Below are 20,118 nucleotides of genomic sequence, written 5' to 3' on the forward strand. Positions count from 1 at the left end.
ATATTAGAGCATAATAATTTGAATGAATGATTATTAAATCAAATAAATGAATTAAATCTTGTAATAACTCTTACAAAACCAAGTTTGTTTAGTTCCATGTAATAATTCTTTTATATTCCAAGTTAACATTGCAATTGTGAAAATGCAGTTGCATGCTTTTAGTGAATTATCAATATATTTTGAAATACCCTTTACAGTCAACACTGGACACATGGTTTATTCTAACTAATAAGAAAAAATGTCATTTGCCTTTTTTGGAAACCCATGATCTCCATTCCAAGAATTCATGTCCTTGTTGGATCATGTGATGTTTACTTGTACTTAAAAGCATAACTTAACCTTGAAACTTATGATTGAATGGCTCTTTACCTTTTATACATGACTCATAGTACAAACTGTGGTCATAGGATTTTAGCATTAAAAGTTCACTAATAAAATGATCCTTATAAAAACTATTATTATGAAATTAGTGTACATAATATAGATATACATAACAGTATGTTGGTGTGGTTTGGAGGCTGATATATTGGACTAGATGTTCAGCACTTTAGTGTACTGGAAATAATAATCTGATTTCATGACAATGGTGAAATGTTTTAAAACCTGCCACAAATATATAAGGAAGATACTGTGTTACCCATGTTTATCCATTCATTTCTGTGTCTCCATTACACCTTAGTTACAAATTCTGTTAATATCAGGAAAATTATATATTTGAAAGAGAGGTGGCATGAAAGTTATATTTTGTGAACCCATTTCTAGTCTTTTTTTATTTGTTTAGGAAATAAAGAATTTGAAGTTTTTGTAGTTAAATACCTTTTTCTAATATTAATTTTTTTTTACCTATTCCTATGTGTGCATGTGGGTTTAACCAAATAAAAACAGAAATATTGACAACAACTATTTATAAGTGATACCTTTTTTGTCATCATTTAAATTCTATAGCAAGGGACTATTACATCATTTGTTACAGCAAGGGACTAGTACAACTTTGTTACAGCAATGGTCATACAGCATTTTATGGCTGAGTGGTCTAAAGCGCTATCCGTTACGGATCACTGCCATCTCACCTCTGTCTGCGTAGGTTCTAGTCTCGGATTCGGCCGATGTGGGTATGTGAGAAAGTTTGCCAGTAGCTTCTCGAGGGTCGGTGGTTCTTTCCGTGGTTTTCCCGGGTTCTTCCTCCACCATTAATACTGGCCGCCATGTATAGCCTATCGTGTACTAAAAAATGGCATTAAACCCTACAACAACAACAACAACATACAGCATTTTAACAGCAAGGCTTTAGTGCAGCATTTATACAGCAAGGAACTATTACAGCATTTGTTATACCTAGGGACTAGTACAGCATATGTTACAGCAAGGAACTACCACAGCATTTGTTATAGTTAGGGACTAGTACATCATGTTACAGCAAGGAACTATTACGGCATTTGTTATAGCTAGGGACTATTACAACATTTGTTATAACTAGGAATTTGTAGAATATTTGTGATAGGACTATTGCAATATTTGTTATAGCCAAGGGACTAGTATAGCACTTGTTATAAAAGTGACTAGTACTGAATTTGTTACAGTGAAGGACAAGTATGGCATTTGCTGTAGCTGGGGACTGATAACAACATTAATTATAGCATGTACAGTCTGTATTTCAGATATCCCTAGATCTGCATTTTGTTGACAAGTTTTGTCAATTACTGAGAACTGCCCTTCAAGTTCTGGCTCAAATCCTAGAGGTAGCCACTCTGCACGACATAGGAAAATATTCAGAGGAGTTCCTGTCTTATCTCAAGGCCACAATAGTCCTAGAGCCAGTGATTACTGTACTTTGTGTACAGCAGGTAGGTCTGTTCAGGTTAGCATGAAGAAGGGACATTGAGAGAGAGAAATGGATCAGTTATTGGTTGGAAGGATAGATAGGAAGATGGGATACATAGATAGAACAACAGTTTTAAGCAACCCTTAGAGAGAGGATCAGGAAGAGTTAGAAGAGAGTGCTACAAATAAGATCTAAAACTTACAAAGTTTGTTTAAGCAAAATGAATTAGTTTGTGTGATTATATACATTGTTCCCTCACTATAAGGCTTTTCAATATAACAGCTCCCATTACAAAGTAAGTACAGTCATAGATCCCATTTCCTTGAGAGGTAAAATTGTAGTCTTCATTATAAAAGCAGTCTCGTTATAAGACTTAATACTTTGTGGCTCCCATGGACAGTGAAGGAGTACTGTATTTTTTTAAAGATTTGCCAGAGTGGTCCAAGTATAGGCTCATGGGTATTTTTTATTTATGCACACATACAAAAAGCCACTTCTATAATAATAATAATGAGGACTTTGTATAGTGCCTAATCTTTAGAAGCTCTAAGTGCTTTACAACATTAGACAACACCTGTAAGATAAAAAACATATATAATGATATGATGACAAAAACAAACACCATGAAATTAGAAAACCTAAAAAACATGCTGAAAATATTTAAGGTAGGAAACATTATTAGGTCTTTATGTTTGTCCTTGCAGTCGAAATAAGTGAGTTTTGAGAGCACTCTTGAATAGGATCACTGTGTCTTTGTGTCTAAGTTCAGTGGGCAATTCATTCCACGTTGCTGAGCCCTGGTATGCAAAAGAATGCTGTCCATATGACTTTGTTTTCATAGTGGGAATAATGAGTATACGATTGTCAGAAGAGGAGCGTAAGTATCTTGCTGGTGTGTACACATGGGTGAGGACAGATATGTATTTTGGACTGGAGTCTGTCAGTGAAACAGCACAGAGAACAAATTTTGTGCTTGATTCTGGATCGAATGGATAGCCAGTGTAGGGTACAGAGCAGCGGGGAGGTGTGCTCTGATCGTGGTACTCTAAGTATGATCCGAGCAGCTGTGTTTTGAACTTTTTGAAGTTTCTGGAGTAGATATTGAGATGAACCAGACAGAATTGAGTTACAATAGTCCAGTCTTGAAAGTACAGATGAACACACAAGTGTTTTAAAGCATCAGCTGAAAGATATTTGCGAATGGAGCTGATGCGTCTCAGCTTAAGATATGCAACCTTGGTGCAGTGTGAGAGTACTGTCCAGAGTAACATCTAGGTTTTGTACTGACTTTGTGAATTTAATGTTGGTGTTGCTGATATTTATTGTTTGAGGTAAAGGATGTGAATGAGAAAGTCTTTGTGTTGTGATCAGAATGGCCTCAGTTTTATCATCATTCATCTGCAGCTTATGTTATCCATGATTTCACATCAGAAATGCACCTCTCTACAAATTGGATGGTAGCATCAACTTCAGTTGGGTGGCTAAATTTGTATATTTGGGTGTCATAAGCGTACAAATGGTGAGACACTGGATGATGATCTATGACACTTGAGAGTGGCCGAGTGTATAGAATGAAAAGAACAGGTCCAAGAACAGACCCCTGTGGAACACCACAAGATAGATCAACTGGGCTGGAGTGTATTCCATTTGCAGACACAATTTGTGTCCTGTTGACCAAGTAGGACTTGAACCACAGTAAGGCTGTATCATGAATGCCAAATACATGCTGGAGACGGTGAAGTAATATATCATGGTCTATTGTGTCAAATGCTGCAGACAAATCAAAGAGAGTGAGGACTGTAATCTTTCCGCTATCCAAAGCAGAGAGAATGTCATTAACTACTTTTAGAAGAGTGGTTTCAGTACTGTGGCAAGAGCAATATGCGGATTGTACATTGTTAAAAAGATGAGATACAAGCTGGGATAGAACAACGTTTTCTAAGATTTTTGATATGAATGGGAGATTAGAAACTGGGCGGTAGTTCTTTAAATCGTTATGGTCTAGTGTTGGTTTCTTCAGCAGAGGCTTTACAATGGCAGTTTTGAAAAATGATGGGAATTCCCCTGATGAGAGTGAGGTATTAATAACATCAGTTAGTGAAGGTAATACTGGATCTAAGCACTCAAGCAGCAGTAATGTTGAAATTAGATCAAGTTCATATGACTTTGGTGCACTCTTCATCAGGATTGTACGTACGAAATCCATAGAGACAGGTTCAGATGCTGCTAATGTTGCCTCAGAAATCTGTATCCCAACTGTATGGTGATGACGAGTCAATTAAAATTATGGTGTCAGGGTTATCTCTAATGGTTTGTACTTTGTCATGGAAGAAATTTACAAACATGTCTGAAAGGTCAACTGGAGAGAAGGTAGTTGGAAGTGGTGTAGATTTGTTCCTTGACATTAGCTTCTTAGTAATCTTGAAGAGCTCTTTGCAGCTGGAACTTTCCATGATCTTATTAGTATGGTGGGCTGATTTCACTGCATGGACTATATTTGTGACATTCTTCTTAGCAGCTTCATAGATTTGCTTATGAACAGTGAGTCTGGTGGAAAGCCAAAGCCTCTCAGCTTTATGGCAGTCTCTTTTAGCAGTGCGAAGCTGGTCCCTAACACTGCTATACCATGGAGAACACTTTTGAATTGATACTCTGCACTTGGTTGCTAGGTTTGCTTGGATGTTATGCATTAGTTGGGTTCTATTTATCATACGGAGGTTTCTCTTAGTAGCAGTTAAAGGTGGAGGGTTAGGGACTGATACGTCAGTTTGGCATATAATGCAGAGGTGATCTGATGCAAGTTCATGAAATACCAGGGATGAACGTAGAATGTTATGAGGTCTATGAAGAATCCAGTCTAAAATGTGACCATGTTTATGGTTGGGTTGTTTAACTGACTGTTTGAGGTTGAAAACATTAATGGAATCTATGAGTTTTGATGTGTTGGGTTTCCGGGACAGTCAAAGTGAAAGTTGAAATCTCCAAGAATAATCAGGTTGCCACCTATCGAATTTCCGTAGTCCAGGAGTTTCAGAAACTGCTCCAAAAAGAGAGATTCAGTCAGCTTGTTTTTTCTACTAGGAGGAGGGCAGTATAGGCAGAAAAAATGGACTGACCTTTGCTCCAGTGTGAGTGTGGTTTGGACTAGTTCAAACGATGTGTGGTCGAAATTGATTATTGTGGTGTGGTTAATACGTTTAATCATGGAGTTCTTTTTGATGACAGCAATTCCACCTTTGCGAGAGCTACGAGGGAATGACTTGATGGAGTAACCAGTGTGTGTTAGATCCGTGCACTTGGGCTCATCGCCTGATGTTTTTAGCCATGTTTCTGTCAGGAACAAGACGTTGATATTCTGGTCGTTGATAAAATTAACTATTTCTGTGTGCTTTTTCTGGTGATCCTACTGATTGGGCATTGATAATGCAATGCGCAGAGGTATCTCTTGGATAGTTGACACAAAGTTTGACGAATTAATAGGGATTTGAATTAGGTTATCCAAATTACCGGTGAAATTTTTCAATTGTTGAGCCGGAAAGGGCATAAGGGAGATAACTGGAATTCTTCTTCCTGTTCTCCGCCGGCCAGCTTTGAAACGTTTCTTTTTTCGCTTCTGTTTACATTTAGGTAATGATGAATGTAGTCCCAGTTCATTTAGACTAGAGCACAATGTAGTGTGGAGAGCCAAGGAGTGATCAATTAAAGCAGTTAAAGCAGTTAGTGAGGATTCATCATAGCAGAAACGGTTTGACAGCAAGTATCACGTGATGGCGTTTTGTTAAAAAAGGAAGTTGTAGCAGTGCAGCAAGACAGCTGAGAAAAAGTCAAATTGTTCTTGTTTCCAAAACAAGGAGATGAAGAAACTCATACGAACTGAACAGCCAATACATAATGAAGACATTAACGTAGACGAAGACAGGCAACAAGCACAAATATCATGAAAAACGGCACAAAAAACGAAACAGCTGCTTCAAGCCGGTTAAGCGATAGCAGTCATCAAATTATGGTACAATTCCCATAATGTGTGTGTGTGTGTGTGTGTGTGTATATATATATATATATATATATATATATATATATATATATAATAAAAGACCAATGAACTTTACATTTTTGGTCCATGTGGTTCATATTGACAAAGATGTTCAAACAGTTAAGAAAGTATTATTATTTTTTCTGTTTATTTCTGCCTTACCTTACAAAGAGAAACTGATGCAACAAGCTTAGACAGGAAACTTTTTCAGCATGATAAAGATTTAAACATTTATGTGCATCAGAGTTAACATTTATTGCTTGCTGTATATAGATGGAGTTTGTTTAATGCATGTAAGTATTTCTGTTACAGTTGCTGAAGGCTTTGTTTGGGACAAACTTGTGTAGTCAGTGGGAAAGTCAGCATAGCTCAGCTCTGTCTCTGAAGCCATGGAAAGCCAAGCCACTTTCCAGTGGTGCTAGAGTGGGACTTTACCACTATTGTTTCACCCAGCCTTACTCTCACTTCACACAGTCATTGGCTGGGGCTGCTTTCAGGGCATCAACAGTGGAACATGCTGATCAATCAGGGTAAGTACTGTGATTGACAAATATCCAGGCTTCATCTGTTGGCCATTTGCTTATGTCAGTCATATATTTGAAATTACAAAGGTTTTATGTGTATGAGTGTATGTGTGTGTGTGTGTGTGTGTGTGTGTGTGTGATTTGGATTTTTGATGTAGATTTAACAATTTGAGTCATATTGCTATGATGTCTGCTGTGTGGCAGTTTATAGTGATGTCTAGCACCGGGGCTTCATGCTGCAGACATGTGGCATCATGTTCCACCCAATCACATTACCCTACAACAGGCTAACCAGTCCTAGCACTAACCTCTTCATGCTGAGTTCCAAGAGAGGCAGCTGCTTGTACCATTTTTATGTCTTTGATATGACTTGGATGGGGTTTGAACCCTCCCACATCCAACGTGGATGCAATAACTCAGGAGTCTCAAAAACAGGGTGTACAGGCCGCATGTGATCCACCAAGCTATATCCTGTTGTACACAAAAAAAATGATTGGTGTCACAAGGCGTCATGAGAGATAACAAATGTGGTGCGGCCCTCGGGCCATCAAAAATGCCCTCATCAAATGCCTTGAGTTTGAGACCTGCTCTAACCAATTAGGCAACCAGAGTATTTTTAATGATTTTTAATTGGTGTTTAATTGCATATTAACACATGAAATGCTGCATTGTGGTGGGGCATTTGGAGTTAAGAATCTTAACAGAGACATGCAATAGTGACCGACACAGCCTGGTATTGATGAAATTAGACCCAGTTAAGGAAACAAGTGTATATGCAGGGGAAGGAACTGTGTCTTACAATTGAGAACTTGCACAGTGAAATTGCTTATCAATAAAAGGAGAACGATCATAGAAAATAGCAGAAATTTATATCTGGGGCATTTCTTTTTTTAACTAAATTAATATAAATAAGATAAATTAAACAGCCCAGGCATATCTATGTTGACAGACCTGCCAACTCTTACAATTTTGCCATAAGTTTTATGAAAATTACCCTTAAAATACGAATTTATGGCATACTAGCAAAAAACTATGGAAAAATGATTGTTGCCAAAAACATCTGGATAATTGCTTCATCCTTGTTTTATTTGGACCTGGGTTTCATTGTAGAATTAATAAAATTTGTCAGGGAACCAGACTAACTTTACAGCAGCACTTCAGATGCTTTAAACTGCACCTATTTTGTTCATGTCAAGCATCTGCATGATCAAAATGTTGATTATAAAATTTTTAAAAATGGCATTCAGAAAGTGGAAGCTAAGTGCCTCTTATATATTTTGGTAGAATGTAACTTTTCTTTGTAAGCATTATAATAGATTGACACTTTTTACCACTGTGATTCTGTATGTTAGCTATGGCTGTACTGGTGGTTTTTTGTTCCAGAGTTGTGAAAGTGTAAGTTTTTGAAAATATACTTAAAATGTTATAAGATAATTACTTGTTTGTTAAAAGTTTGTAATTTCTGCAACTGCGAGGAGTTGGATTTTTATCTAGAAATAATATTGATATTTATAACTGACACCTTCAATTTCTTTTGGACATAATCCAAGAAAGATAACTCATATATCTTGTTGCCTCCCCTAGATTATACCATTGTAGGTTTCTTGATTGCCTCAAATATCTTAGTTCTTTAAGAATAAATGAGATCTAATGATAGCAGATAATATAGATTAATTGATAAAGTATATTAAATCTTACTACATGTCTTTGATGCATAAACTTTTTAAATTATAAAAGTAAAACTAAAAGTTACACAAACACCTGTAATTTATTAATTTATCTTTATTTATAACTTATCTTGAGCTCATTTGATACAAAAGCAATATGTATCCCTTTTTCTGCCACATCTCCTGCTCAATCATGGGCAAGGGATGCTTAATTGGGATTAGATAACATCCTGAACCTTGAAGCAGGTGAGTTTACATAACTCAGTTTGTGCCGACAGTTCAGGTACATTTATGCAAAACAATAAGAATAAATGTAAGTGGTATTAACAATGTTACAGAATAGTCACAACAAACGGATCAGTGCTCATTTTATACGTCAAGTTTCAGTTGTATCCAATACTCCCTCACTATAACAGTAACTTTTATATGGTCATCATTCTCATTTCATGAAGTGGTAGTATTGTTATTTATTGCATGGGGTGGCCGAGTGGTCTAAAGTGCTCTCCATTAAGGATCACTGCTATCTCACCTCTGTCTGCGTGGGTTCTAGTCCAGGATTCAGCTAACGTGGGTATGTGAGAAAGCTCGCCAGTAGCTTCTTGTGGGTTGATGGTTCTTCCCAGGGTTTTCCTAGGTTTTTCCTCCACCATTAATACTGGCCGCCATGCATAGCCTATCATGTGCTGAAATATGGCATTAAACCCCACAACAACAACAACAATTTATTGCATGAAAACTGTTATTTCAGTTAATGCAGCCATATCAATATCTGCATTTTAAGTTTGTCTTGTAACACCTGGAATAATTTTGATTGGGGGGGACACCTCAGTTACCTTCAGCTTAACACAGCTGTAGTCTGAGCAGTGCCCACAAATAAACTGGAATGTCATGTTGCACAAACTTAATGGTTTGTATGCATGTAAACAAAACTACTGTAAGTTACTACAAAGTTGTAAAATAGCCAAAATGAGCACAATTTTCATAGGTATAAATGTTAAAATTGATGGAAAATATAAAGCAAATATGCTAAAAAGGAGGAATCCATGAATGGAACAGTTTATACTGTTTTGAGAGGCCCCAGGTGGTCTAAGGTGCATGCCTTTACTGATCACTGACATCTCACCTTTGCATTTTTTTGTGATAAAGCTTTCCAGTAGTTTCCCATGGGTAGGTGGTTCATCCCATGGCTTTCGGGGTTCTTCCTACACCAGATCTCCTGGTCGCTTATTAAAAAAATGGTGTTAAAGCCGCAACAAAAGAACTATACTGTATTGATTGACGATATTGACTTGTAGGCTCATATTCCTGGTTATTATTTGTCCCCAAAGGAAGAAATTATAAATGAAGAGCTGACAGATGCATCAGGATAATAATAATAAAAACCAAAAGAAAACAATTGTGTGTCATGTCTCTAACATCTTCGCTAACCATGGTTCTAATATGATAATCCTATCTACACCTCGGCATATTGAGCAGATATTGTTGTGCTTCGGATCTGTGAATTTCATGGGATGCAGCAGCAAGCCACTGCATCCAGTCAAAATTAAGTTGTTCAAATTTGAACACTGTTCCTACATGATTAAGACAAGGGGGTGCACACAACTTGAATGGACTGAGAAATAAGCAATTTTCCACTGCCAGTCCATGTTTGTGCAAATACCTTTCACTCCAATACAACTATTAGGGCTTTTCTCTGGTACATTACACACCTTCAACATTAAACTTACAAAGTATCCTTTTTAAGTCAACTGTTTTCACCACTTCTAGTTGATGTACAATGTACTGCTGTTACACACTGTTGGTTAGTTGGTATTATATATTAATGGAGGCAACTCATGAAATCTAATAGATGTTGCTAGGACAAAGCACTAAAATATCTATTTAATCTGCCTGGGTGTAGATAGGGTTATCTTTTCGGAAACTTGGCTAGCGAAGATGTGTCTCTAAGTGAACATTAGAATCAAATTTTTGTGGGGAAAAATTTTAACACCACTGTTAACACTCTTTGGTTCAATAACACATCTCATTTCATGCTTCAGTGTCCTCTTGAACAGGGATATGTGTTAAGCTCTTTATTGATTCCAGAATATAGGGATATGTTTTGGGTCATGTAATAATGTGTATTGATTCCAGAAGGGATATGCATTGGGGTGATGGAATGTTGTGAATTGATTCCAGAAGGGATATGCGTTGGTGTGATTTAATGCTGTGTTTTGATTCCAGAAGGGATACACATTGGGGTGATGTAATACTGTGTATTGATTCAGAACAAAGGGAGATTTATTGTGGCAATATAATACTCTGTATTGACTTCAGTATATAAGTATATGTGATTCCAGAATACTGTGTATTGATTCAGAACAAAGGGAGATTTATTGTGGCAATATAATACTCTGTATTGACTTCAGTATATAAGTATATGTGATTCCAGAATACAGCAATATCTTGAGTTCCAAGAAAGATAGACCAAACCCTCACAAATCTGGCAAACTTAAAATGCCCTGTCAGCATCTACAAACAATATAATCAGTTACACCCAGCTGACTATAGCAAGCCAATTGATCACTTTTATATTGCCATGCATACAAATAAATCATTTTTATATTGTCATGCTTGCAAATAGATCACTTTAATATTGTCATGCATACAAATAAATCACTTTTATGTTTCCATGCATACAAATAGATCATTTTTACATTGTCATGCAAACAAATAGATCACTTTTATATTGCTATGCATACAAATAGATCACTTTTATATTGCTATGCATACAAATAGATCACTTTTAAATTGCCATGCATACAGATCCTAAAGCCATAATTATCAACTGATCAGTGGTGCAAGCATCAACCAGTTGGTGTAAATAAACCTAGCGGTATCATGAGAAGAAAGGCCAGAGATAAGATAAATAAGAAAATTGTCATTTATTTGCACCTGTCAAATGGCAGATATTTAAGGAAGAGGAGACCACATACAAATTAAATTTGATTATGTCTGCAATTTTTGATGTCATACTTGTAACACAGATTTGATTAGCCTTTAAGAAAAATCATGAGTGTTCTGTTGATGAAAAGATTTGATTATCACAGCTTAGGTCTGGAAATACTTGTTGAAATCTGGAGAAAAGATATTATCACAGCTTAGGTCTGGAAGTATTTGTTGATATCTGGAGAAAAGAGATGATTATCACAGCTTAGGTCTGGAAATATTTGTTGATATTAGCAGATGAACAATCTTATGCCTGTTAATTGATTAGGGGAGAGCATTATGCATGGAATTTGAGAGTGGGGTGCTCGTGGATGTCAGCTGTCTCACACATAAGGTACACCTGTGTATTGGGGATCCAATTATGTTCCATGATTGTCCATTATAGACAAGTTTCACTATGGGTTTGCATTCTTCAGCATGAAGATTTCACACTGTCTGGTTGTTTTTTGGGGGGTTTTTTTTGTTTATAGTCTTTCTTTTTTGGAGAAAAGTTGTAAAAGATGATAGACAGTGGTTACAGTTTTGTCCCTCATTTTTCTGAGGAAATGCAGCGGGTGAGTGGTTAGCATGCAAGACTTAGTACAGACAGGGTATGGGTTTGAATCCTAACCTCAGATCAGTCTGGGTTGGCTATGGTGCTACATCCTTGACTAAGGCATTTTACTAAATTGTCTCATGTATAAATAACCTCCATGTATTGCTATTTTTATCAGAATATGACTATATTAGTGGGAAAATACAAGTATCTTTTGCTATTTTCTATTAACTTGGAAAACATTTATATATATTTTTTTCTTCATATGTGTATCCCAGTCTGTGTATTTACAGTGTGTTGGCATGGCTCAAAAAATGTGTAGAGAGGAAAATACCAGCGATCCTAAAGCCTAGCAGTAAGGCTGACAAGGTAACTTTTTTAAAACTCACAAAATTTGCTTTGTTGCATACATTTAAGAAAAAATTTAAACGAACATTTTTTTTGGTTTTCATGCTTGCCACTGTTTCTTGCAGTCTAAATAGTCATTATTGTATATAAAGATGCTTCAGAAGTTATGGGTAGCCCTTTCCTCTTAGTTGTCGTTGTTATGGGGTTTAACACCATTTTTCAGCACAAGTTAGGATATATTTGGCAGCAAGTACTACTGGTGAGGAAGAAGCTGGGAAAACCTCAGGAAGAACCACCGAACCGTATGAAGCTACTGGCATGCTTTCTCATGTATCCACATTGGCCAAGCCCGAGACTCAAACCCTTGCATACAGAGGTGAGATGGCAATGAGCTGTAATGATTAGCACTTTAGACCACTTGGCCAGTCAGGCCCCCAATCTCCGGTCCAGTTAGTCTTTGAGTGGTAATTTTGATTACCATTTTGAACCCAATAAAATTTGAAACTAGTTCCATATTCTGGTATCCAAATATTTGAGTCATTCAGGTGATTTTTTTCTGAGCAATTTAAAGCCATATTAAAGTAGTCCTTTGCCATCCCTAAGCCAATATATGATTTGTACCCAAACTTCTTTGCCAAGATGGCAGTCAGTTTATTTATTTGTACCTCTCAAAAAGGACTTTATGTAACCTGAACCATTGCCATAGTAAGTGTAATAAGCAGACATCGATAAACCAAGAAATCTTCATTCTTCCTAGAAACCGGGAACATTCCTAGATCATGCCCATTTACTTAGAAATTGGTGGAATATAAGGAGTGAAACATGTTCATTCATAAGTTTCAAGTTTAAGTCTTGACATTAAGTACAAGTAAACATCACATGATCTGACTAAATCCTTCTTATTGTATTTGTGGACTGCCTTTTCATTCATCTTCCCAGTGCTGAATATTACCTCTGATATTACAACAGTTATGGTACTCCTTGTAGGTTTCCATTGAGTTTGACTAGAATACTGAATATAAACTGACACCAAAGATTGACTGAGCATTCTTCTTTCTGTTGAGTGAGTAAAGAGAAGCATAAATAATGGGACTGTAATTCTATTTTGATGAGATGATGCTCAGAGGGTAAGAACATACAACCATTAACAAACTCCCATACTGTGTCTCCAGAAATAAGCACATCTCCCACTTTTGGCCCTCAAATATCTGTTCAAAGTTTCCTCATCAATCTATAACTTTGTTATTAATTGATGTGAAATTATTCCATTCATATTCTTTAGAAGGTTTAATGTATTTTGATTTAATAATCTTAAAATAATCTTATCATTCTATATCTGATGTTAGATTTACCAGACTTTTCTTTCTTTTTCAATTTGCTTGTAAATCTCACTTTTTTCGTCAAGATATTATCAGTAAAAGTCCATGCTGTACATTATAAATAAATTATTAGATGGTCCCCTAGTCTTATAATCAGAGCAATAACAAATTATTTCAGACTGCTATTGGTTCATACATCCGCCTGTTTGAGCCGCTGGTAATTAAGGCACTGAAGCAGTACACGGTGACAAGTTCCTTGGAGCTACAACAACAGGTGCTTGACCTTCTCTCCCAACTTGTCCAGCTGCGTGTTAACTACTGCCTTCTTGACTCGGACCAGGTCTTCATTGGTTTTGTCATCAAGCAGTTTGAATACATTGAGGAGGGACAGATCAGGTAAAGCAAATGTGGAAATTAGTCATAACATATATGCCATTTATAAGTAACTGATTTTGTCCAGGATACTTGACAAGGCTGTGGCAACATATTTCCTTTGTACCTGTTCAATCCTCGGTGTGATTCCAGAAGTTAGGATGTGCATGGGTGAAATGTCACCCAGCTATGGGTGATGTTCCATCTATGTTTTCTGGTTTACTGCACTTAAAGACTACTATTTGCCCATACCCTGGCCATGACGAGTTTATGATATGTGCACACTTTTCGTGGATAATTAAAATAGGTGTAACTGTCATTTGGTACCCAAGTCCCTTGAGTAAAATTATTCCATTTTAATTTGTTTCTGAGACAAAATCTTAGATTCATTCAAATTTATCAGTATTTTATTTGCATTCCATTCGCCTTGCATTTTAGTTTTCATTGTTTTTCATTTATGGTCTCCGAAAAGCTTATTTTGTGTTTATTGCATCCATTCATTTCTTCTGTTAATTATCATTAATTTTTTGGAATGCATTTTCCAAAGTCAGGTTTTGTATTTGTTATATTATTAAGTGGAAATCACTATTGCTTTTGTATCTTGCCTTATTAGAATTTTGTTTTGAAAAAAATGCAAAATATGAAATATTTAAAAGACAGCAATGAATTTGCAATAAATAAAACAACTGCAACTGTTAAAATATTGTTGTAAAATATATGTCAGGAAATTTTATTTTATTATTTGTTTGGTTCAAAAATAAACTGTACAATCACAGCTACCATTGATAATGTTGTCATGTCAGGGGTTGTTTTTAGAACAATTTCACAGCTTGTACAGACTGAAATTTATCTGTCATTGTAAAATATCTTATGGATAATCATGTAATAATAATTGTTGGAAATAAAATTGGCTTACACAAACAGCCAAGTCATCTGTATTCTATAGCTTCTTTTTGATGATTTTTATTGTCTTCTTCAATTTGCCAAAAGTGGAGTTTAATTATTCTGGTCGTTTATGGTATATTAATCACGCTTTATTTGTCTTGTCTAGCTATTAGGAGATATGAGATGACAAACATTTTATTATTTCAGAAACTCAGAAATCCTGATACCGAACATTTTTAATTTTCTGGTGATGCTGTCCTATGAGAAGTTCCACAGCAAGACGATCATCGGCATGCCTAAAATAATCCAACTGTGTGATGGGATTATGGCCAGTGGACTCCAGCCCACTACACATGGTTGGTACAGCTGTCAATGAAAAGAGCAGCCTTGACACAGAAAAAACATTTGGGCTGTTCCTGGGCCAAGAAATAACAAAACAATATTAATATGTATTTGTAATACAAATGTACCCCCACTGCAGACCCAAAAAATGAAAATATGAAAAATTCAGATGTGTATAAAAAAAAAATTGCTTAAATGTCATGAAAATCTAATTAGGTCATCTACATGTGCATGCAGTATTTTATATGCCAACCTCCAGTGGGTTTTTTTTGTTAAATCACGCTCACAAGGTTTTTGTCAGAAGGGCTAATATGTTAAAAATAGTATGGAAAACTATGGGAAATTGTTGTAATGATTTGAAAAATCTTATCAGATCATCAGTGTATAAATACATAAAATTTATGCAGATTAAATTTCCTTTGTCTGCTGCAAGTTTCTCTCTGTGGGATCAAGGATGTCAAATAGACCCAGTGCATCATCCATTATGTTTTAAGAGATGATTAGTGTAGGTAACCTGTTTGCTATGGGTTGTGGCTTGTGTCATTGAAGGAGGGGATCCTGGTAGTTGAGCAGAGAAGTTGGATTGTTACCATATCAATGCAGCACAGTAGTTTGACCTCATCTTAAGTTAGGCAGGTGGTCAGTAGGACCTGTTCTGATCAAACTGTTAGCCATGATAAGTTTTGAAGGCTGTTTTAATGACAGATTCAATAATATTAATTGTTGAACTCTTACAGGTCACCATTTAGAATGAGGAAATGTGCAGTTACATAATGAAATCTTACTAGGGTGATGGCAAGGGGGAGTCGCATAGTGAAATCTGATGAAGGATGTAGCCTTTAAGGGTGGCGGCAATGGTCAGTTACATAATGAAATCTTATGAAGGATGTAGCCTCTAAGGATGGTGGCAAGGGTCAGTTACATAATGAAATCTTATGAAGGCTGTAGCCTCTAAGGATGGCAGCAATGGTCAGTTGCATAATGTAATCTTATGAAGGATGTAGCCTCTAAGGATGGTGGCAAGGGTCAGTTACATAATGTAATCTTATGAAGGCTGTAGCATCTAAGGATGGTGGCAGGGGTTAGTCACATCAGGATTCTACTTTACACAAAATCTGACCTGTACACTTGTGCTCATTCCACCAAATTACATGATAGGAAATTCTGGCTTAACGTTTCTCCTTCAAATACGTTCCCCAATCACATTAACGTTAGGGATATAAGCCTGCTACCTCTCGAATCCAGCCCTACTAACAGACGAAAATTCGTCTTTTCTGTCTATCTCATACAGACCAAAGGGCAATAACTCTTGCCCCTTACTTCCCTTTGCCACCGCCAGGTGTCACTAGTTTTTAAGCTCCGCTTGTACTGATAACACGTACATTATACCTCCAAACAATCCAAGCCATCTTAGCATTAAATTGGACCATCTGAAGTTAAATTTGGATTTATTGCGTTGGACACTCATTCTTCTACAGGTTGTATACATTATTTTAACAATTTTTTCAAAATTGAGTGACTTTGTCACCCTTACGGATTTCGTCTACTGAAGACCATGTTACACATGCTATTGCTGAACTCGTGTTGTCAATTAAGAGTTAATGCGACACTGACTAATTTCGCTTACTCCGTTAGTAACGGTTGTGATATTAGCAAATTAATAACATGCTGAATTGCTAATTTGTGCTTTGTTTTCTTCTCTTGTGTCGTTTCAGTAGAAATGTCAACCAAATGCATGAAATGCAAAAAGTTCAAAGCAAAAGAAGACAACAATGACTCTTGTATTGTATGTACCAAGTGTACATCATCTATACCATGCAGCGTGTGTAATACTTGGACAGAGCAAATGTGGGCTGATGTAGTCCAGAAGGCAGAAAAAGGGAGTGGGGGACGTTGGGGTCCCCCCTCCACTTAAAGTTCGTCGTTTGCAACCGTCAGCCACAGTAACATGAGCAGCAATGGAGGAAAATAATGTTGACAGGGTACAACAGTCCACCTTTGAACAGATGCGTCGTTTGGTCCAGGAAACGACGACGCAGCTAATGACATCAGGCCAGATATTACCCTTATTTCCCTTGCTCGCTTCCACAGCTTTTTCTGACTCTTTGGGGGAATGTTCCCCCAATTTTAGGCTGCCCAGTGGGCGTAAGTCCCCCCGCATGTCCGAGCATGGCCTTCGGGCATGTAAGTCAGGACGCATGGGGTTTTTACCGGATCCATCGGATCCATTTCATTATACAACCTCTACGTCACCGGCCGTCCAGCTGTCCCAGCATGGGGACCCTATTGCTAAAACGGTCCGACCAAATATGATTTACGGGGATCTTAGTGATCCGTCCATCAAGCTGTACCACCGGCAACATACCAATACTATGGTGGAGATTTTAGTGAGAAATCTGTCCGTCCAGCCAGGCCATTGGAGCAGCCAGTACCGGTTAATAGCAGGACCGTCGCCAACATTCAGGCCAACCACAAGCCAGACAAACCAGCCGGCAGGGCCGTCCGTCCATATGTTCACGGCTTATCCACAAGGGAGAGTTAGTGACAGTGTCAAGGATGACAGAATCGCGTCATCTATGCCACCTGGTATGCTCTATCCAGAGATGCAAGCTATTCCAGAACACGACTCGGTACACAGTGAGGGTGATGAAACTCCTGCAAATCAACCGTACACAGATCCAACCATGGAACAGACTGAGTTTGGCTTCAAGGCGGCAGTGGAAGAAATTTATAGGGTGTTGGCAACTTCAGAATGCCCTCCACCTCCTACCGCCACTCAAGACTACAAAGTTAAGGCGTCTGTAGATCTTGATGGGGAGGAAGAGATGCCGTCCTTCTGGCTCCTTCCCCAGTCGGCAAAAATTAAGGACATCAATGATCGTCTATCAGAACGAATAGGTGATCTGGGAAATGCTAAGGCGTTCTTTTCAGAAAGCCAAGTACCAGCGACGTTCTTGTGTCGCTGGTACAAAACTCATTCAGATGCCTTCAGTACGGATCTTCCGGCCATGGACAAAAATATGGCAGCAGTTCACATGTCTGCTCCACTGTTTTACAAAGTGGACAAAAATGTGTTCCATGCCACGTCAAAGCTAGTCCGGAACATAGTCGCTACGTCTTCAATGTTAGACTTGGCTTCATTAGCCATTTTCCGACTTGCAGAAAAATCCATCAATGACCACGCTTGGGAAGTGACGGCCCAGATTGCTAGAGTTATTAACAGGGCAGCTCACCATTCCATGGCTAATGCGTTGACTGCTTCTACCAACTTAGACCTGATACGACATGAAGCATGTCTGCGGTCCACGTCGCTCAAGCCCCATCATACTCTGGCTTTACGGATGACTCTGTTTGGGTCGCCTTTACTGTTTGGAGGAAAAATTGAAGAAGTTCGGAAGCAGGCAGCTCAGGAACTGCCCCTCCAACTCGCCGCCCAACCCTCGCAGGTGTTTAGAAAAAATCAGCCCTTGCCACAGCGGAGGGATGATTGGCGGACCAGGGACAAGGGATCCTTACAATCAAATGTGCAGTATAGATCCCAACCCAATGCTAGGAGACAACAGTCTAATCAAGCTAGGAGGCAACCATACAGAGGCGGTAAGAAACAAAGTTTCTCCATCTTCAAGCCTCCTAACTCTAAAAGTTGACATACCCTCCCCACCACCCGCGGACAGCCTACCTGTTGGCGGCCACCTCCTGCAATTTCAGGACCACTGGACCACCTTTTTTCCTCAGAACAATTGGGTGATCCAGGTCATTTCGGAGGGGCTTCGGATTTCATTTATCCAACCCCCTCCCCTGTCCTCCTCTCCCCTCTTCACGGACATACCGTCCGATCGGGAGAAGGATACCTTTCTACAACAGGAGATAAGGTTGCTCACAGAAAAATGGGCGGTGGAGAATGTGAAAAAACCGCAATCACCAGGGTTTTATTCCAGGCTGTTTCTTATCCAGAAGGCAAACGGCAAGTTGAGGCTGATCATCGACCTGAGTCACCTGAACCAATACATTTTACCACCGAAATGCAAGATGGAAACGGCGAGATCAATCCGTCTTTCCATTCGGCGGGACAAGTATGCCGTCAGTCTAGATATGACCAACCCATATTTTCATGTCCCTATCCACCCCGTGTCACGGAAATTTCTCTGATTCGCTTACCGCGACGCAGTTTATCAGTTCCAGGTCCTACCCTTTGGCCTCAACATCAGCCCTTGGGCTTTTACCAAGGTTATGGATTGCGTCATCACCCTGTTCCACTTGACTTCATCTACAGGGACGGCAGTGTACTTGGACAACATCCTCCAGAAACATATGGTAAGTTCTGTTCTGCTCAAAGGCAGAAACGATCTTTTAGCACTTTTAGATCATCTAGGCTTTCTCGTGAACTGGAAAAAGTCCAATCTCCGTCCATCCCAGCATTTTGTCCATCTGGGTATGGAGTTTCTCACCGATCTGAATCTGGTACAGCTTCCTCGAGCTCGCATAATTCAGATCATCGAACTCGTCGAGTCCGTTTCCAACAGGACGTGGATTTCAGCGAGAGAATTCTTGCAACTCCTCGGATTATTCAATGCGGCAGCGGACTTGATCCTGCTTGGCCGTCTTTTTATGCGTCCCTTACAAATGACGTTACTGGCACAATGGCGCTCCTTTTCAGGTCCCCTCAATCAAACAATAAAGATCACGCCCGAGATACGATCATTCCTGCATCAGTGACACAACCCCAATTGGCTGTCCATGGGGATTTCTCTGGAGATGCCCCAAGCGGAGATAATGGTATGTACCGACGCCAGTTCCTACGGTTGGGGTGCCCACCTGTTGCCGGACTTTGCTACAGTCAGCGGCACATGGGAGCCAGGGGAGAGGCCTCTCCACATCAACCTTTTAGAAATGAGGGCTGTCATCAATGCCTTTCATTTCTGGAAGGATCACCTCTCGGGAAAAACTGTCCTCATTATGTCAGACAACTCTGTGGTGGTGACTTACCTCCTCAAACAAGGGGGCACCAAATCACCAGACCTGTGCATTCTGATCTGGCAGTTTCTACGTTGGTGCGACAACCTCCACATCAATGTACAAATCAGACACATTCCCAGCAGACTCAATGTCTTGGCCGACACTCTATCCAGGAAAGGTCAAGTCATTCACACGGAATGGTCACTCCATCAATCAGTCTTTCTTCGGATTTGCACACTTTGGGGGCGTCCGATGATCGATCTTTTTACGACAAGGTGGAATCGCAAGTTGTCCACCTTCGTCTCTCCGGTTCCAGACCCAGAGGCT

At 38.7% G+C, this 20,118-nt stretch overlaps 1 protein-coding gene across 1 annotated transcript in view; it reads left to right on the plus strand.

Annotated features, from left to right (window-relative positions):
• LOC149794665 (huntingtin-like) overlaps positions 1-20,118 on the plus strand; it is a 207,984-nt gene that overhangs the window by 69,493 nt on the left and 118,373 nt on the right. Inside the window, exons 18-22 of the mRNA XM_089964272.1 lie at positions 1,659-1,844; positions 6,168-6,385; positions 11,863-11,938; positions 13,415-13,632; positions 14,701-14,849. Coding sequence (XP_089820398.1) covers positions 1,659-1,844; positions 6,168-6,385; positions 11,863-11,938; positions 13,415-13,632; positions 14,701-14,849 — 847 coding nt within the window. The remainder of the gene's footprint in view (positions 1-1,658; positions 1,845-6,167; positions 6,386-11,862; positions 11,939-13,414; positions 13,633-14,700; positions 14,850-20,118) is intronic.

This window comes from Sinohyriopsis cumingii, chromosome 7 (assembly GCF_028554795.1).
Source record: "Sinohyriopsis cumingii isolate HCF-2022 chromosome 7, ASM2855479v2, whole genome shotgun sequence".
NCBI classification, from domain to species: Eukaryota; Metazoa; Mollusca; class Bivalvia; order Unionida; family Unionidae; genus Sinohyriopsis; species Sinohyriopsis cumingii.